This window comes from Oncorhynchus gorbuscha, linkage group LG26 (assembly GCF_021184085.1).
Source record: "Oncorhynchus gorbuscha isolate QuinsamMale2020 ecotype Even-year linkage group LG26, OgorEven_v1.0, whole genome shotgun sequence".
Taxonomy (NCBI): domain Eukaryota; kingdom Metazoa; phylum Chordata; class Actinopteri; order Salmoniformes; family Salmonidae; genus Oncorhynchus; species Oncorhynchus gorbuscha.
Genome location: NC_060198.1, coordinates 32,532,297 through 32,550,717, shown reverse-complemented (window position 1 = coordinate 32,550,717; position 18,421 = coordinate 32,532,297). Strand labels below are relative to the sequence as shown.

The following is an 18,421-nucleotide window of genomic DNA, read 5'->3' as shown; positions in this document are numbered from 1 at the left end:
GTGGGGCTTGCGTGCTTGCCTTTATTGTTGTATATTTCTACAGACTCGGATATCTTCAGGGATTTTATTGACCTCTATCTGTTTTAGAAGAACAAAAGCAGTGTAAGGCTTTTAAGCACTCGGGTATTGTCCCCAGCAGCTGAAACTCTGTCCTCGTGTTCCCCTACCTCTCTCTCTCTCTCTCTCTCTCTCTCTCTCTCTCTCTCTCTCTCTCTCTCTCTCTCTCTCTCTCTCTCTCTCTCTCTCTCTCTCTCTCTCTCACCAGGGCCACTTGGGAGCTGCTGGAAAAGAAGGGAAACAAGGAATGAAGGGAGCAAAGGTAAGGATGTGTGGAACACTCAACAACACTCAACTCATTCATGAAATATGAAGAAAATATATCCCCAAAAAGAAAATGCCACTACATTGTACACCACACATATCAGTTTTACTCCATTTAGTTTTCCTCACCACCATGTAATTCTGTTCCTCTCTCTCCTTCCTTTAGGGGACCAATGGGGTTGAGGGTCTGGTGGGGAAGAAAGGGCCAGTGGGGCCCCAGGGACATTCAGGGATGCCTGGCCCGGAGGGCCTCCGAGGGATCCCAGGCCCTGGGGTGAGTCCTCCTCTCCTCTCTTTACTCTAACTCAAACAGACATCTCCCTTTACTGTAGCCTGTGGCTCTGCTGCTCCCCTCATCATGTCGCCCTAATTAGTTTAGTATAAACTGTCATTGGTTTACTATCAACATGCATGGTGCATCTCAGTACAACCAGCAACAAGGCTTGGGGACATGTTGTCATATGACCTTGAGCAACCCCAGTCAATGCTGGAGCCCTTCACTAATTGATTAACCCCTATTTGTGTTTTCATTTGCAGGGTGAGCAAGGGTTAAATGGCCCCCCAGGCCAGACAGGACCCCCTGGACCCATGGTAAGATCCCCATGCATATAACATGTTCATATGTCAACCTACTGTACTGTTATTGCCTCTCTTCCACATAACATATGGTAGGTAGCCTTGATAGGGTCAATTCCAGTGATATGTCAATTATATTTTTTCACCCATGTGTATGTAGTAAATGTGATCCTGTGTTGTTCCCAGGGACCCCCAGGACTACCAGGTTTGAAAGGAGACCCGGGCAGGAAGGGAGATAAAGGTCACGGTGGTCTGATCGGTCTGATCGGACCTCCAGGAGAGCTGGGAGAGAAGGGAGACAGAGGCCTGCCCGGAAATCAGGGCACACAAGGAACCAAAGGAGACGGGGGTAAGGGTGGCCTCTCTGGCCCCACCGGCCCCCCAGGACCCCCTGGACTTTCTGTAAGTGCCCCCTCCTCCTCCCTCCCCCCACCCCACTCAACCCTTCATAGTTGGCTTTGCTTTACTCTGATATGACTTTTCCTATTTCAAAATGACCTCTCCTCCCCTGTTAGGGTGCAGTTGGTGAGAGAGGATCCAAAGGAGACCTGGTGAGTCCAGTCACCTGACTGTATCTCCACATTGTCATTCCTCTCCGTACTCACCAGCCTATAGCTAGCAGCTGGCAGAAGCGTATGCTGCCAGACAAGCGGCTATCTCGCCTTGCCAAATGAACCATCGCTCAGCCTAATTTTCTACATTGTGCTTTTTAAATGTATTCTGGCCTTAAAAGTGAGCCCATACAGTGATGTGTTGTTCCTGTGGGTACAGTGTATTTTAATAGGATATAGTGGTGTGGTGTGATGTTGTGAAAAGTACCATAGTGTGTCATGTAGAGAGCAGGGGCTTTGGCCACAGACTGCTGATGCACAGAGCTGGATAATCCTATAAACCCTAGAACCATATCTGCCAGGATCAAAGAGGGATTTGGCAAACTAGTGTGAGAATCGCTCCAGGTGACCGGAGGATTGATGCAGGATTTTAAGTTCCACTCTTTTCTTCAGGGCGCCATCGGACTACAAGGAGACACTGGCCCGGCCGGACTCCCGGACTCCCCTGTAAGTCCTCCACACACACACCTCCCCACCTCCACACTTCTCATCCACCCCACCTTTCTCTTTCTGTTTCTCTCTTTCCCCTCTTTTCCATCCCATCGCCTGTTGTTGTTCAACCACACACACCTCCTCGCCACTCCTTCCCCCCACAATTCTCTTTTTGTTCTGCCTCTCCCAGTCACTGTTATTTCTTGTCTTCTCTCTTCCACTTGTGTTCCTTCCCTCCAGGGTCCGCCTGCCACCATGGTCCAGCCGCTGCCTATCAGAGACCACGAGGGCCGGAGGAAGAGGAAGAGGCACTCTAGGATGGTGCAAGGAGGCTCAGCTCCCTACGAGGAGGCAGAGATGAAGATGGATCTGGAGCAGGAGGTGTTCCTGCAGGCAGACCAGCCCATGCTGGAGGAGGCAGAGGGCATGGAGGAGGTGTTTGCCTCCCTCACCTCCATGAAGACAGAGGTGGAGCTGATGAGGAAGCCCCTGGGGACCTTTGAGAGCCCCGCCCGCACCTGCAAGGAGCTCATGATGATCCAGCATGGCTACAGAGACGGTCAGCACATCACCTCATCACCCTCGTATCACACAGATCTCCCTTCATCACCCTGCATTGGCACTCATATTGAACATGCACGGTGCCTATAGAAAATCTACACCCCCTTGAACTTTTGCTTACCAAAAAGACCTCAAATCTAAAAATCTATGGCAACACTTGAAAATGGCTTTCTAGCCATGCCCCCCAACAGAGTTGACAGAGCTTGAAGCAGTTTGAAAATAATATTGCACAATCCAGGTGTGTAAAGCTTTTCTGAGACTTACCCAATAAGACTAACAGCTGTAATAGCTGCCAAATGTGTTTATAACATGTATTGATTCTGAGGGGTGAATATTTATCTAATCAAGGTATATTAGTGTTTTCTTTTTCATTATTCTTTAAAAAATATATATCAATAATTGTTCTTCCACTTTGACATTACATAATATTTTGTGTAGATCGTTGACAAAAAAATGACAATAAATCCATTTGAATCCCACTTTGTAACACAATGTGAAGAAATCCAAGGGGGATGTAGTCAATAAGCCACCAAATCCTCCAATAGCCAGGATAGTTACCTGTTACATCAGACATACTCTATGATTTCATGTCTTCCCCTTTCTCTTGCCTGATCTGCTGTCCCATATTGAAATGACACCGCTGTCTCCGTCTCCGTACCTGTCCCAGGTGACTACTGGATCGACCCCAACCAGGGATGTCACAGGGACTCCATCAAGGTCTTCTGTAACTTCACCGCTGAGGGAGACACCTGTCTCTACCCTGACAAGGGGTTTGAAACTGTGAGTCTCAAACTACCTTGATGTCTGCTCAACCGTACTAGAACGTTGTAGTAGTAGTGTACAGTACATATTCATTGGCCTCAGATCAACTGGTGTCTTACAGATGCACTATCTTGATTTGACTCTATTTATCACAGCAGGAAAATAATCCTGCAGCAACAGGATATGTGAATTATTACGTGGATTATAATTCGAATACATTTTTTAGGCGTTGATACATTTTCTGTTACATTTTTCTTAATGTCAAATCAATTTTAAAGTGGAAATCACAAACCTTAGAAGCCTTTTAAAACCTTTAATACACGACAATTGATATTTCCCGCTGTGCAGGAACATTCTCCGCAACAACAGAGTGATCAAATTAAGATACCAGATCTGCACATCCTCAGAAGCCTGTGTTACAGAGGCTCCTTGTTTCCTTCTCTATTCCTGTGAACAGGTGAAGCTAGCAGCCTGGAACAAAGAGAAACCAGGGAGCTGGTTCAGCCAATACAGGAAAGGCAAACAGGTACTGACCACTTTCAACTGCTGCCGTTCATTTAAATGTTTCCAAACACCAGGTAGATTATATTCATTTAAAGGGAGTGCGTTTGAATAATAATCATGTGTATAATTGAGTACATTACATTACATTTACATTTAAGTCATTTAGCAGACGCTCTTATCCAGAGCGACTTACAAATTGGTGCATTCACCTTATGACATCCAGTGGAACAACCACTTTACAATAGTGCATCTAAATATTTTAAGGGGGGGGGGGTGAGAAGGATTACTTTATCCTATCCTAGGTATTCCTTAAAGAGGTGGGGTTTCAGGTGTCTCCGGAAGGTGGTGATTGACTCCGCTGTCCTGGCGTCGTGAGGGAGTTTGTTCCACCATTGGGGAGCCAGAGCAGCGAACAGTTTTGACTGAGCTGAGCGGGAACTGTACTTCCTCAGTGGTAGGGAGGCGAGCAGGCCAGAGGTGGATGAACGCAGTGCCCTTATTTGGTGTTCTGACCGACCCTAGAGTAGTGGTCAGAGCTGTGTTGTGATGGGCCGGGTCTAGTAGAGCTGTGTTGTGATGGGCCGGGTCTAGTAGAGCTGTGTTGTGATGGGCCGGGTCTAGTAGAGCTGTGTTGTGATGGGCCGGGTCTAGTAGAGCTGTGTTGTGATGGGCCGGGTCTAGTAGAGCTGTGTTGTGATGGGCCAGGTCTAGTAGAGCTGTGTTGTGATGGGCTGGGTCTAGTAGAGCTGTGTTGTGATGGGCCGGGTCTAGTAGAGCTGTGTTGTGATGGGCCAGGTCTAGTAGAGCTGTGTTGTGAGCTGTGTTGTGATGGGCCAGGTCTAGTAGAGCTGTGTTGTGATGGGCCAGGTCTAGTAAAGCTGTGTTGTGATGGGACGGGTCTAGTTGTGCTGTCCTCTAGTAGAGCTGTGTTGTGATGGGCCAGGTCTAGTAGAGCTGTGTTGTGATGGGCCAGGTCTAGTAAAGCTGTGTTGTGATGGGACGGGTCTAGTTGTGCTGTCCTGAGGCGGGTCTGGTCTGGTAAATATGTGCTGTGTTGGGCCTGGTCTGGTAAATATGTGCTGTGTTGGGTCTGGTCTGGTAAATATGTGCTGTGTTGGGCCTGGTCTAGTAGAGCTGTGCTGTAATAAGCCATGTCTGGCTCTTTTCTCCTCGGGATGGTGGGGGTTGTTTCAGAAGGTGGGGCGGGGGACCTTTGTTGCTGGGGTGATGGGTGTGTGGGTCCCTGCCAAGTGTTGCATCTTTTAGGTCCTTGGCAAAGGTTCTGATACTGTCCTGATCAAGATGTATATTATCATATAAGTGTTGACATGTCAGAGTGGGGTGGTGAGCCGTTCTGACGTTGAGCAGTGAGGCACAGTCCACAGTGATCTGTTGATTTATTTTGTCAATCAACTAGTAGATGTGCATGTGTGTGAGCATGTGCGTGATTGAACCCACTGTCCAATAGAGTGTTGATGTATGTGCCCATGTATGATACCTGTGTCTTCTGCCTGCAGTAGTGAGTGAGTCACGCAGAGCCTCTGGCAGCAGTGGGCTCTCATTGAAGAGCATTCAGAGCTTTGAGCACTGGTCTTTCATGTGCACCTGACCAGAGATCTCTTAACACAGAAAGATAATCACTTCTCTCCCAGTCCAATCCCTTTCACTGACTCTTTCACACCCACACCATTGTGTCCTTTTCTCTCTCTCTCTCTCTCTCTCTCTCTCTCTCTTTCTTCCTCTCTCACTAACTCTCTTTTTCTCCCCGACTCTCTTATTCTGACTCTAGCTGAATTACTGTGACCTTTGTCCCCTCCTCTCCTCTTACATTATTAATGAAATACGGGTTGAGATTTCTAAGAGAGAGAAAAGGTTCATGGTAATACAATTGGTTCTAGCCTTCCTTCCTCTGTTCACCAGGATGGATATAGTGGTCTGTGACCAGCATTAACTCTGTCAGCTTGGTTTTGTGCCAGATTTATCTCTGTCAGCGTGGTTTTTTGCCAGCATTAACTCTGTCAGCCTGGTTTTCCTGCCCAGGTTATTTGGCAATGGAAAAACTCCTGGCCCTAGCCATTATAGATTGGATGTACGGTTGAAGTCAGAAGTTTACATACAACTTAGCCAAATACATTTAAACTCAGTTTTTCACAATTCCTGACATGTAATCCTCTGTTAAAATCTCTGTTTTAGGTCAGTTAAGATCACCACTTTATTTTAAGAATGTGAAATGTCACAATAATAGTAGAGAGAATTATTTATTTAAGCTTTTATTTATTTCATCACATTCCCAGTGGGTCAGAAGTTTACATACACTCAATTAGTATTTGGTAGCATTGCCTTTAAATTGTTTAACTTGGGTCAAATGTTTCAGGTAGCCTTCCACAAGCTTCCCACAATAAGTTGGGTGAATTTTAGTCCATTCCTCCTGACAGAGCTGGTGTAACTGAGTCAGGTTTGTAGGCCTCCTTGCTCACACACACTTTTTCAGTTCTGCCCAGAAATGTTCTGTAGGATTGAGGTCAGGGAATGGGATGGCCACTCCAATACCTTGACTTTGTTGTCCTTAAGCCATTTTGCCACAACTTTGGAAGTATGCTTGGGGTCATTGTCCATTTGGAAGACCCATTTGCGACCAAGCTTTAACTTCCTGACTGATGTCTTGAGATGTTGCTTCAATATATACACATAATTTTCCTGCCTCATGAGGCCATCTATTTTGTGAAGTGCACCAGTCTCTCCTGCAGCAAAGCACCCCCACAACATGATACTGCCACCTCCATGCTTCACAGTTCGCATGGTGTTCTTCGGCTTGCAAGCTTCCCCCTTTTTCCTCCAAACATAACGATGGTCATTATGGCCAAACAGTTATATTTTTGTTTCATCAGGCCAGAGGACATTTTTCCAAAAAGTACAATCTTTGTCCCCATGTGCAGTTGCCAACCGTAGCCGCCTTTCAGGTCATGTCGATATGTGGATAATAGATACTTTTGTACCTGTTTCCTCCAGCATCTTCACAAGGTCCTTTGTTGTTGTTCTGGGGTTGATTTGCACTTTTCGCATCAAAGTACATTCATCTCTAGGAGACAGAATGCGGCTCCATCCTGAGCGGTATGACGGCTGCGTGGTCCCATGGTGTTTGTACTTGCACACTATTGTTTGTACAGATGAACATGGTACCTTCAGGCATTGGGAAATTGCTCCCAAGAATGAACCAGACGTGTGGAGGTCTACAATGTTTTTTCTGAGGTCTTGGCTGATGTCTTTTGATTTTCCCATGATGTCAAGCAAAGAGGCACTGAGTTTGAAGGTAGGCCTTGAAATACATCCACAGGTACACCTCTAATTGACTCAAATTATGTCAATTAGCCTATCAGAAGCTTCTAAAGCCATGACATCATTTTCTGGAATTTTTCATGCTGTTTAAAGGCACACTGGAATTGTGATACAGTGGATTTTAAGTGAAATAATCTGTCTGTAAACAATTGTTGGAAAAATTACTTGTGTCATGCACAAAGTAGATGTCCGAACCGACTTGCCAAAACTATAGCTTGTTAACAAGAAATTTGTGCAGTGGTTGAAAAACGAGTTATAATGACTCCAACCTATGTGTATGTAAACTTCCGACTTCAACTGTATATAGTGCTTTACCAGATGCTCTACTACCAATGCATTGGCACTGCTATTTGTTTCTGGACATTCAATATGTGACTGAAATGGTCATTGAGAGTTGTTTCTTTCCCCTGGTCCAGTTCTCATGCAGTGACTGATGGGAGCCTGGTTGCTTCAAGTGGTCTATATTAATATGTGGTTCATATCTGGTCTAGTTCTCATTCAATTACTCTGATAATGTCTCTGATGTACTGTGTGTCTCTGGTCCAGTTCCAGTACAATGACTCTGATATGTTGTGTGTCTCTGGTCCAGTTCCAGTACAATGACTCTGATATGCTGTGTGTCTCTGGTCCAGTTCCAGTACAGTGACTCTGATATGCTGTGTGTCTCTGGTCCAGTTCCAGTACAGTGACTCTGATCCAGTTCCAGTACAATGACTCTGATATGCTGTGTGTCTCTGGTCCAGTTCCAGTACAATGACTCTGATATGCTGTGTGTCTCTGGTCCAGTTCCAGTACAATGACTCTGATATGCTGTGTGTCTCTGGTCCAGTTCCAGTACAATGACTCTGATATGCTGTGTGTCTCTGGTCCAGTTCTAGTACAATGACTCTGATATGCTGTGTGTCTCTGGTCCAGTTCCAGTACAATGACTCTGATATGCTGTGTGTCTCTGGTCCAGTTCCAGTACAATGACTCTGATATGCTGTGTGTCTCTGGTCCAGTTCCAGTACAATGACTCTGATATGCTGTGTGTCTCTGGTCCAGTTCCAGTACAATGACTCTGATATGCTGTGTGTCTCTGGTCCAGTTCCAGTACAATGACTCTGATATGCTGTGTGTCTCTGGTCCAGTTCCAGTACAATGACTCTGATATGCTGTGTGTCTCTGGTCCAGTTCTAGTACAATGACTCTGATATGCTGTGTGTCTCTGGTCCAGTTCCAGTACAATGACTCTGATATGCTGTGTGTCTCTGGTCCAGTTCCAGTACAATGACTCTGATATGCTGTGTGTCTCTGGTCCAGTTCCAGTACAATGACTCTGATATGCTGTGTGTCTCTGGTCCAGTTCCAGTACAATGACTCTGATATGCTGTGTGTCTCTGGTCCAGTTCCAGTACAGTGACTCTGATATGTTGTGTGTCTCTGGTCCAGTTCCCGTACAGTGACTCTGATCCAGTTCCAGTACAATGACTCTGATATGTTGTGTGTCTCTGGTCCAGTTCCAGTACAGTGACTCTGATCCAGTTCCAGTACAATGACTCTGATATGTTGTGTGTCTCTGGTCCAGTTCCAGTACAATGACTCTGATATGTTGTGTGTCTCTGGTCCAGTTCCAGTACAATGACGCTGATATGTTGTGTGTCTCTGGTCCAGTTCCAGTACAGTGACTCTGATCCAGTTCCAGTACAATGACTCTGATATGTTGTGTGTCTCTGGTCCAGTTCCAGTACAATGACTCTGATATGCTGTGTGTCTCTGGTCCAGTTCCAGTACAATGACTCTGATATGTTGTGTGTCTCTGGTCCAGTTCCAGTACAATGACTCTGATATGCTGTGTGTCTCTGGTGCAGTTCCAGTACAATGACTCTGATATGCTGTGTGTCTCTGGTCCAGTTCCAGTACAATGACTCTGATATGTTGTGTGTCTCTGGTCCAGTTCCAGTACAATGACTCTGATATGTTGTGTGTCTCTGGTCCAGTTCCAGTACAATGACTCTGATATGCTGTGTGTCTCTGGTCCAGTTCCAGTACAATGACTCTGATATGCTGTGTGTTTCTGGTCCAGCTACAGTACAGTGACTCTGATGGGAACCCGGTCCACGTGGTCCAGCTGACCTTCCTGAAACTGCTGAGTGCCACGGCCAGACAGACCTTCACCTACTCCTGCCAGAACTCTGCCGGCTGGTTCGACAGCGCCACCCGCAGCCACCAGCACGCCATACGCTTCCTAGGAAGCAACGACGAGGAGATGAGCCAGGCCAAGAGCCCCTTCATCCAGGCAACACACGACGGATGCCAGGTAGGTGACAAAGGAAAATGAATGAATTAATGTAATTGGTGCTAATGTTTTGACCAATGCTAATGTTTTGACCAATGCTAATGTTTTGATCAATGCTAATGTTTTATCAATGCTAATGTTTTGATCAATGCTAATGTTTTGACCAATGCTAATGTTTTGATCAATGCTAATGTTTTGACCAATGCTAATGTTTTGAACAATGCTAATGTTTTGACTAATGTTTTGTCAGCTGCTGTTTGATTCGATAAGGCCATGCGGTTGGTCACAATCAGTTCATCATATGATATCTGAGGATGGTATAGATAGGATCGAAGTTAGAATGAGAGTTAGCGAGTTAGCAGGCACAGTGTATCCTCAACTCTGCTATCTTTTTCTTTGTCTCTGGTGTAGTTCCGTAAGGGACAGGAGCGGACAGTCCTGGAGATCGACTCCCCCAGAGCAGAGCTGCTGCCAGTCATAGACGTGGCCCCCTCAGACTTTGGAAGCAGCAACCAAAAGTTTGGCTTCCACGTGGGACCAGTATGTTACAACGGTTAACTAACGTTGTATCGACCAACCAAGGAATGACCGGAACTGACCTGCACAACAACTTACCAATGAAAGAAACTGGACTTCACACTGTTGTTTCCACACGCAATATTTATTATTATATGTCCGTATATGTGGTGGGTTTCTGGCATATGTTATATGACTCTCAACAACCAATGGGACACGAGGTTTCCTTGTTTCTGCGACAATAACAACCAATGGCGAGTAGAAGAGCAGAGGCAAGGAGGAACAAAGCACATTTATCAAAGGGACTTCATCCAATTGGATATATTTCATGTGTAGTGGTTTTCTTTATTGTCATTCTTTTCATCGCTCACCTTTTGAGTGTGCTGTAATTAGATCCGCTAGAAGTAGTCTCTTGTTCCACTTGACAACAACCAATTTAAAAGGACAGGCAGATCCCTCCCATGTTGAGGCACGGGGTTAGCCTGTCATCTGTGGTATGGGTCAGTTGAGTGGCACTGTCTTTGTCAGGCCTGGGATGCAGATGAGACGAGTTGCTACCTGAGGGATTGTGATGAGAGCGGAGTGGAATTAGCAGGAGACACTATCTGGCATGCTCATTAGCATGCCTGGATTGCAGTAGGATAATATCATATTGCAGTATAAGGACATTAGTTCTTGTTAACTGGTGGTGTACCGCAGTATCTACAGTTGTAGGATCTTAATTTGAGACAGTTCGCTACGGCAGGAAAACAATCCTGCAGCAACAGGAAATGTGAATTATTATGTGGATTATAATGAATGGACATTTTTGTTGGGGTTGATACATTTTTCATAAGGGAAAATCAAGTCTGAAATGTCAAAGTAAAAATTACAAATACACCACAAGTTTTACATATCCTGCATTGGAACAGGGTAATCAAATTAAGATCCTACATCGGTAGCATGTCAATTCCATACTAGTCCATTTCATCTGTCAACATTCCCTGTGTTAATTAGAAGGTTGAACATACTGTATAATAGAAATGATAGCTTTGCTCAGTGTTTACTCTTCAACTGCAGATCACTCACTGAATGAGAAGTGAGAAGTGCACGCAATACCATGTTCCTAGTAGTCTATTGAGCCCAATGGTTACTTGAATGGAGAAGGTTGCTTTCCTTATTGGACTGGTTTACTCTGCATGCCTGTTGATAATATGACTTTCCGGCCATCCATGTTTTCATTTCCTATTTGTGTCAGTTTGTTACGGAAAACAAGCGTTCTGTATTCCAGGCCTTAATGGTTGAGCTGGAGCTGTTTCAGCCCGAGAATGAGTTTCAGAGCATGTTGTTCTTGAAGAGGATATTAACAGTGTTTTCTCCAGTCCTCCGTTTGTCTGTTACATCAAGGAGCATTTCACATGTCGTTGTTTTCAAGCATCTTTTAGAAAGTACCATTATTATCCACTGTCCTGTTCTCCACCTCAGTCATGTATTTGTTTATTTGTTTTCTATGTGAATTCATTTTTATGATGTATTTTGTTTGGTGCTAAAGAAAATGTTTTTGTTTTGTGTCAACTACGTTTGTGTTGTTGTGTGTCTTGAGGCAGGAGGAGAGAGAAAGGGTGCAAGTTATTGGTGCTCCAAAAGCCGTGCATGATGGGAAAGGAATGCTCTCTGAGCCAGGGAGTATCATATCGTACTGTAGGACTGGACACTACAGTACACACACTAACCTGCTGTATGGTAGTCAGGTTACAGTACCAGAGGTAGGTTAGGGGTACAGTGCCTTGCGAAAGTATTCGGCCCCCTTGAACTTTGCAACCTTTTGCCACATTTCAGGCTTCAAACATAAAGATATAAAACTGTATTTTTTTAAAGAATCAACAACACGCCCAATTTTTCAGTTTTTGATTTGTTAAAAAGTTTGAAATATCCAATAAATGTCGTTCCACTTCATGATTGTGTCCCAATTGTTGTTGATTCTTCACAAAAAAATACAGTTTTTTATCTTTATGCTTGAAGCCTGAAATGTGGCAAAAGGTCGCAAAGTTCAAGGGGGCCGAATACTTTCGCAAGGCACTGTAAGATCCACGTTTTCGCTTTAAGCGCTAAAACTCCCAAGACAGCCGTTGTTACAACGTAGTGCCTTTACATCTCTACAACATCTCTCCAACAACCTGCAGGCTGGTCTCCCAGCCTGTGTACATAAACAGTACTGGCAGTTTATCAGCGTACTCCTCCTCACACCCTGTGTATAGTATCTGTTCTACTCATTTTATATACTGTACAGTTATTCTAAGGACTTGAGTATGAATAACAATCTGTTGCCTGAATGAAAATGGGTTTGTGAAACATGATGAGCGAATAAAAAAAACTATTTTAAAAAGACTAGGCTGTATCTGAGAGAGAGAGAGAGAGAGAGAGAGAGAGAGAGAGAGAGAGAGAGAGAGAGAGAGAGAGAGAGAGAGAGAGAGAGAGAGAGAGAGAGAGAGAGAGAGAGAGAGAGAGAGAGAGAGAGAGAGAGAGAGAGAGAGAGAGAGAGAGAGAGAGAGAGAGAAAGAGAGTTGTTTGTATCGGCCTCTCACCACTCAGTGTAATAGACAAACAATTCTCTTCATTACCGCCTAGTTCTGCAACATTCACTCAATGAGCCCGCAATCTACATCCCACCACAGCAGATGTAATCAACTCTGATTGGATTCCCAGTTCATTTATTTCAATTAGGTGGTGTTTCATTCCTCCAGAGGGAAACAGAGGAGAGACGCTAGCCTGGGTGGGAGGGGGGGTAATGAAACAGTTCTGGATAAGGAACACAGCCATTGAGATTTTCCCAGAACAGTCCAGTGTGTGTGTGTGTGTGTGTGTGAGAGAGAGAGAGAGAGAGAGAGAGAGAGAGAGAGAGAGAGATAGAGAGAGAGAGAGAGAGAGAGAGGGCAGGAATTAAGATACACAGAACAGACACTGCTGTATTGTTGGCTCTTGCTATAACACTGTCTGGTTGGCTGGTTATGTGACAAAAACACACTGTCAAATCTTCCTCATGCTGGCTCTCCTCTCTCGCTTTTATTCAGACATAATACATGCTGTCTCTCTCTCTTTCTCTCTCTCACACACACACACTTTCTATCACATAACCCTTGACCAAGTCCACCAGTCCCCTACGGAGACTAGTCCTCAAGGTTAGCGTCAATGCAGAATAAAGGTTACAGTACATTTCTCTCCTTTCTGCTCTCTTCAACTCAATTGGATTTTAACCACAGTGTAAGCTCCTGGCTGGGAAAGGTCAGACCTAGCTGCTTCCTCAGAATAATGATCAAGCAAAGTGCATCATGACCGTCGATAGGCTAATATGCATTTTTCTCTCTCCAGAAAAGCACACACTATGCTGTAGGATCTGGGTAGAATGAATCACTATGCTGTAGGATCTGGGTAGAATGAATCACTATGCTGTAGGATATGGGTAGAATGAATCACTATGCTGTAGGATCTGGGTAGAATGAATCACTATGCTGTAAGATCTGGGTAGAATGAATCACTATGCTGTAGGATCTGGGTAGAATGAATCACTATGCTGTAAGATCTGGGTAGAATGAATCGCTATGCTGTAGGATCTGGGTAGAATGAATCGCTATGCTGTAGGATCTGGGTAGAATGAATCTCTATACTGTAGGATGTGGGTAGAATGAATCGCTATGCTGTAAGATCTGGGTAGAATGAATCGCTATGCTGTAAGATCTGGGTAGAATGAATCTCTATGCTGTAGGATCTGGGTAGAATGAATCGCTATGCTGTAGGATCTGGGTAGAATGAATCTCTATGCTGTAGGATGTGGGTAGAATGAATCGCTATGCTGTAAGATCTGGGTAGAATGAATTGCTATGCTGTAAGATGTGGGTAGAATGAATCTCTATGCTGTAGGATCTGGGTAGAATGAATTGCTATGCTGTAAGATCTGGGTAGAATGAATCATTATGCTGTAAGATCTGGGTAGAATGAATCTCTATGCTGTAGGATCTGGGTAGAATGAATCACTATGCTGTAAGATCTGGGTAGAATGAATCACTATGCTGTAAGATGTGGGTAGAATGAATCTCTATGCTGTAGGATCTGGGTAGAATGAATTGCTATGCTGTAAGATGTGGGTAGAATGAATCATTATGCTGTTGAATCTGGTGCTGCCGTTTGGTCTTTGTGTCTCTGAGGTCCTCTATTCTCCCTAACCCATTGTCCATATTGCTTTTTTCAGCAGAGAAGATAGTAAGATAGTGTGGAGAAATCCTGCACGGAGCCTTCACCGTGCACTGCCACTTTAAGAGAGCATCAGCAGTAAGGAAGGAGGAGCTCTTGGTTGGCGGGACAGTTTGATTGTGTGTGCTATGCTGCAGAAGTTTGGTTTATTTTCAGCGTGTGTAGTTTATAAAGTATTTAGCTCAATCATCGGTGTGACAGTTCTAGGTCGTGGTTGTTATCGTTTGGGACCAGTAGCAACATTGATGCAAAGCTTTGACATACAAACTAACAAACCATCGAACGGTCAGACAGTACACCGGCATGCCTGAAGACCACAGCTAAGATCTCTCTTGTTCTCTTTCTCTCTTTCTCTTCCCGCTATTGTTCCAGTGCTAAACCCTGCAACCAGACTTTCTATTTTTCAAACGCACTTCCCATTGAAATTCATTAGAGCTGGACTATTATTGCCCTGCCAGAAGTATTTGGGTGGACATTTTAGTTGAAAGGGAGGTTGCTTGTAAATTGTGTATTGTTATTTGAACTGTATTGAGGTGGGGTGTACTAATGACATGTGGCCGAGAAGATTGTGGACATTTTTAAAGCCTCTGTGTCTATGAACACCCCCCACATTCATAGCCTCTACCCCCCCCACATTCATACATTCATAGCCTCTACACTCCTCCACTATGAACACCCCCCACATTCATAGCCTCTACACTCCTCCACTATGAACACCCCCACATTCATAGCCTCTACACTCCTCCACTATGAACACCCCCCACATTCATAGCCTCTACACTCCTCCACTATGAACACCCCCCACATTCATAGCCTCTACACTCCTCCACTATGAACACCCCCCACATTCATAGCCTCTACACTCCTCCACTATGAACACCCCCACATTCATAGCCTCTACACTCCTCCACTATGAACACCCCCATTCATAGCCTCTACACTAGCACCCCCACATCTACACTCCTCCACTATGAACACCCCCCACATTCATAGCCTCTACACTCCTCCACTATGAACACCCCCACATTCATAGCCTCTACACTCCTCCACTATGAACACCCCCACATTCATAGCCTCTACACTCCTCCACTATGAACACCCCCCACATTCATAGCCTCTACACTCCTCCACTATGAACACCCCCACATTCATAGCCTCTACACTCCTCCACTATGAACACCCCCACATTCATAGCCTCTACACTCCTCCACTAACACCCCCACATTCATAGCCTCACCCCTCACACTATGAACACCCCCACATTCATAGCCTCTACACTATGAACACCCCCACATTCATAGCCTCTACACCCTCCACTATGAACACCCCCACATTCATAGCCTCTACACTCCTCCACTATGAACACCCCCACATTCATAGCCTCTACACTCCTCCACTATGAACACCCCCACATTCATAGCCTCTACACTCCTCCACTATGAACACCCCCCACATTCATAGCCTCTACACTCCTCCACTATGAACACCCCCACATTCATAGCCTCTACACTTCCACTATGAACACCCCCACATTCATAGCCTCTACACTCCACTATGAACACCCCCCACATTCATAGCCTCTACATTCATAGCTCTACACTCCTCCACTATGAACACCCCCACATTCATAGCCTCTACACTCCTCCACTATGAACACCCCACATTCATAGCCTCTACACTCCTCCACTATGAACACCCCCCACATTCATAGCCTCTACACTCCTCCACTATGAACACCCCCTCTACATTCATAGAACACCCTACATTCATAGCCTCTACACTCACTATGAACACCCCCACATTCATAGCCTCTACACTCCTCCACTATGAACACCCCCACATTCATAGCCTCTACACTCCTCCACTATGAACACCCCCACATTCATAGCCTCTACACTCCTCCACTATGAACACCCCCACATTCATAGCCTCTACACTCTCCACTATGAACACCCCCACATTCATAGCCTCTACACTCCTCCACTATGAACACCCCCACATTCATAGCCTCTACACTCCTCCACTATGAACACCCCCACATTCATAGCCTCACTCCTCCACATCCTCCACTAGAACACCCCCACATTCATAGCCTCTACACTCCTCCACTATGAACACCCCCACATTCATAGCCTCTACACTCCTCCACTATGAACACCCCCACATTCATAGCCTCTACACTCCTCCACTATGAACACCCCCCACATTCATAGCCTCTACACTCCTCCACTATGAACACCCCCACATTCATAGCCTCTACACTCCTCCACTATGAACACCCCCCACATTCATAGCACTCTTCATAGCACACTCCTCCACTATGAACACCCCCACATTCATAGCCTCTACACTCCTCCACTATGAACACCCCCCCCCACATTCATAGCCTCTATCCTCCACTCACCCCCACATTCATAGCCTCTACACTCCTCCACTATGAACACCCCCACATTCATAGCCTCTACACTCCTCCACTATGAACACCCCCACATTCATAGCCTCTACACTCCTCCACTATGAACACCCCCACATTCATAGCCACTCCTCCACTATGAACACCCCCACATTCATAGCCTCTACACTCCTCCACTATGAACACCCCCCACATTCATAGCCTCTACACTCCTCCACTATGAACACCCCCACATTCATAGCCTCTACACTCCTCCACTATGAACACCCCATAGCCTCTACATTCATAGCCTCTACACTCCTCCACTATGAACACATAGCCACCCACAACACCCCCATAGCCTCTACACTCCTCCACTATGAACACCCCCACATTCATAGCCTCTACACTCCTCCACTATGAACACCCCCACATTCATAGCCTCTACACTTCATAGAACACTCTACATTCATAGCCTCTACACTCCTCCACTATGAACACCCCCACATTCATAGCCTCTACACTCCTCCACTATGAACACCCCCACATTCATAGCCTCTACACTCCTCCACTATGAACACCCCCACATTCATAGCCTCTACACTCCTCCACTATGAACACCCCCACATTCATAGCCTCTACACTCCTCCACTATGAACACCCCCCACATTCATAGCCTCTACACTCCTCCACTATGAACACCCCCACATTCATAGCCTCTACACTCCTCCACTATGAACACCCCCACATTCATAGCCTCTACACTCCTCCACTATGAACACCCCCCACATTCATAGCCTCTACACTCCTCCACTATGAACACCCCCCACATAGCCTCTACACTCCTCCACTATGAACACCCCCACATTCATAGCCTCTACACTCCTCCACTATGAACACCCCCACATTCATAGCCTCTACACTCCTCCACTATGAACACCCCCACATTCATAGCCTCTACACTCCTCCACTATGAACACCCCCACATTCATTCATAGAACACCCCCCACATTCATAGCCTCTACACTCCTCCACTATGAACACCCCCACATTCATAGCCTCTACACTCCTCCACTATGAACACCCCCACATTCATAGCCTCTACACTCCTCCACTATGAACACCCCCATTCATAGCCTTCACTCCTCCACTATGAACACCCCCAGCCTCTACACTCCTCCACTATGAACACCCCCACATTCATAGCCTCTACACTCCTCCACTATGAACACCCCCACATTCATAGCCTCTACACTCCTCCATTCATTCATAGCCTCTACACTCCTCCACTATGAACACCCCCACATTCATAGCCTCTACACTCCTCCACTATGAACACCCCCCACATTCATAGCCTCTACACTCCTCCACTATGAACACCCCCCACATTCATAGCCTCTACACTCCTCCACTATGAACACCCCCACATTCATAGCCTCTCACTCCTCCACTATGAACACCCCATCCACACTCCTCCACTATGAACACCCCCACATTCATAGCCTCTACACTCCTCCACTATGAACACCCCCACATTCATAGCCTCTACACTCCTCCACTATGAACACCCCCACATTCATAGCCTCATCCACTATGAACACCCCCACATTCATAGCCTCTACTCCTCCACTATGAACACCCCCACATTCATAGCCTCTACACTCCTCCACTATGAACACCCCCACATTCATAGCCTCTACACTCCTCCACTATGAACACCCCCACATTCATAGCCTCTACACTCCTCCACTATGAACACCCCCACATTCATAGCCTCTACACTCCTCCACTATGAACACCCCCACATTCATAGCCTCTACACTCCTCCACTATGAACACCCCCCACATTCATAGCCTCTACACTCCTCCACTATGAACACCCCCACATTCATAGCCTCTACACTC

At 45.8% G+C, this 18,421-nt stretch overlaps 1 protein-coding gene across 1 annotated transcript in view; it reads left to right on the top strand.

The window, feature by feature from the left end:
* The window catches only part of col5a3a (collagen, type V, alpha 3a), an 86,753-nt gene extending 74,982 nt beyond the window's left edge, over nt 1-11,771 (top strand). Inside the window, exons 54-64 of the mRNA XM_046330591.1 lie at nt 266-319; nt 488-595; nt 859-912; nt 1,084-1,299; nt 1,413-1,448; nt 1,902-1,955; nt 2,181-2,499; nt 3,169-3,281; nt 3,721-3,789; nt 9,169-9,402; nt 9,793-11,771. Coding sequence (XP_046186547.1) covers nt 266-319; nt 488-595; nt 859-912; nt 1,084-1,299; nt 1,413-1,448; nt 1,902-1,955; nt 2,181-2,499; nt 3,169-3,281; nt 3,721-3,789; nt 9,169-9,402; nt 9,793-9,939 — 1,404 coding nt within the window. The 3' untranslated portion in view covers nt 9,940-11,771. The remainder of the gene's footprint in view (nt 1-265; nt 320-487; nt 596-858; nt 913-1,083; nt 1,300-1,412; nt 1,449-1,901; nt 1,956-2,180; nt 2,500-3,168; nt 3,282-3,720; nt 3,790-9,168; nt 9,403-9,792) is intronic.
* The last annotated feature ends 6,650 nt before the right edge of the window (nt 11,772-18,421 follow it).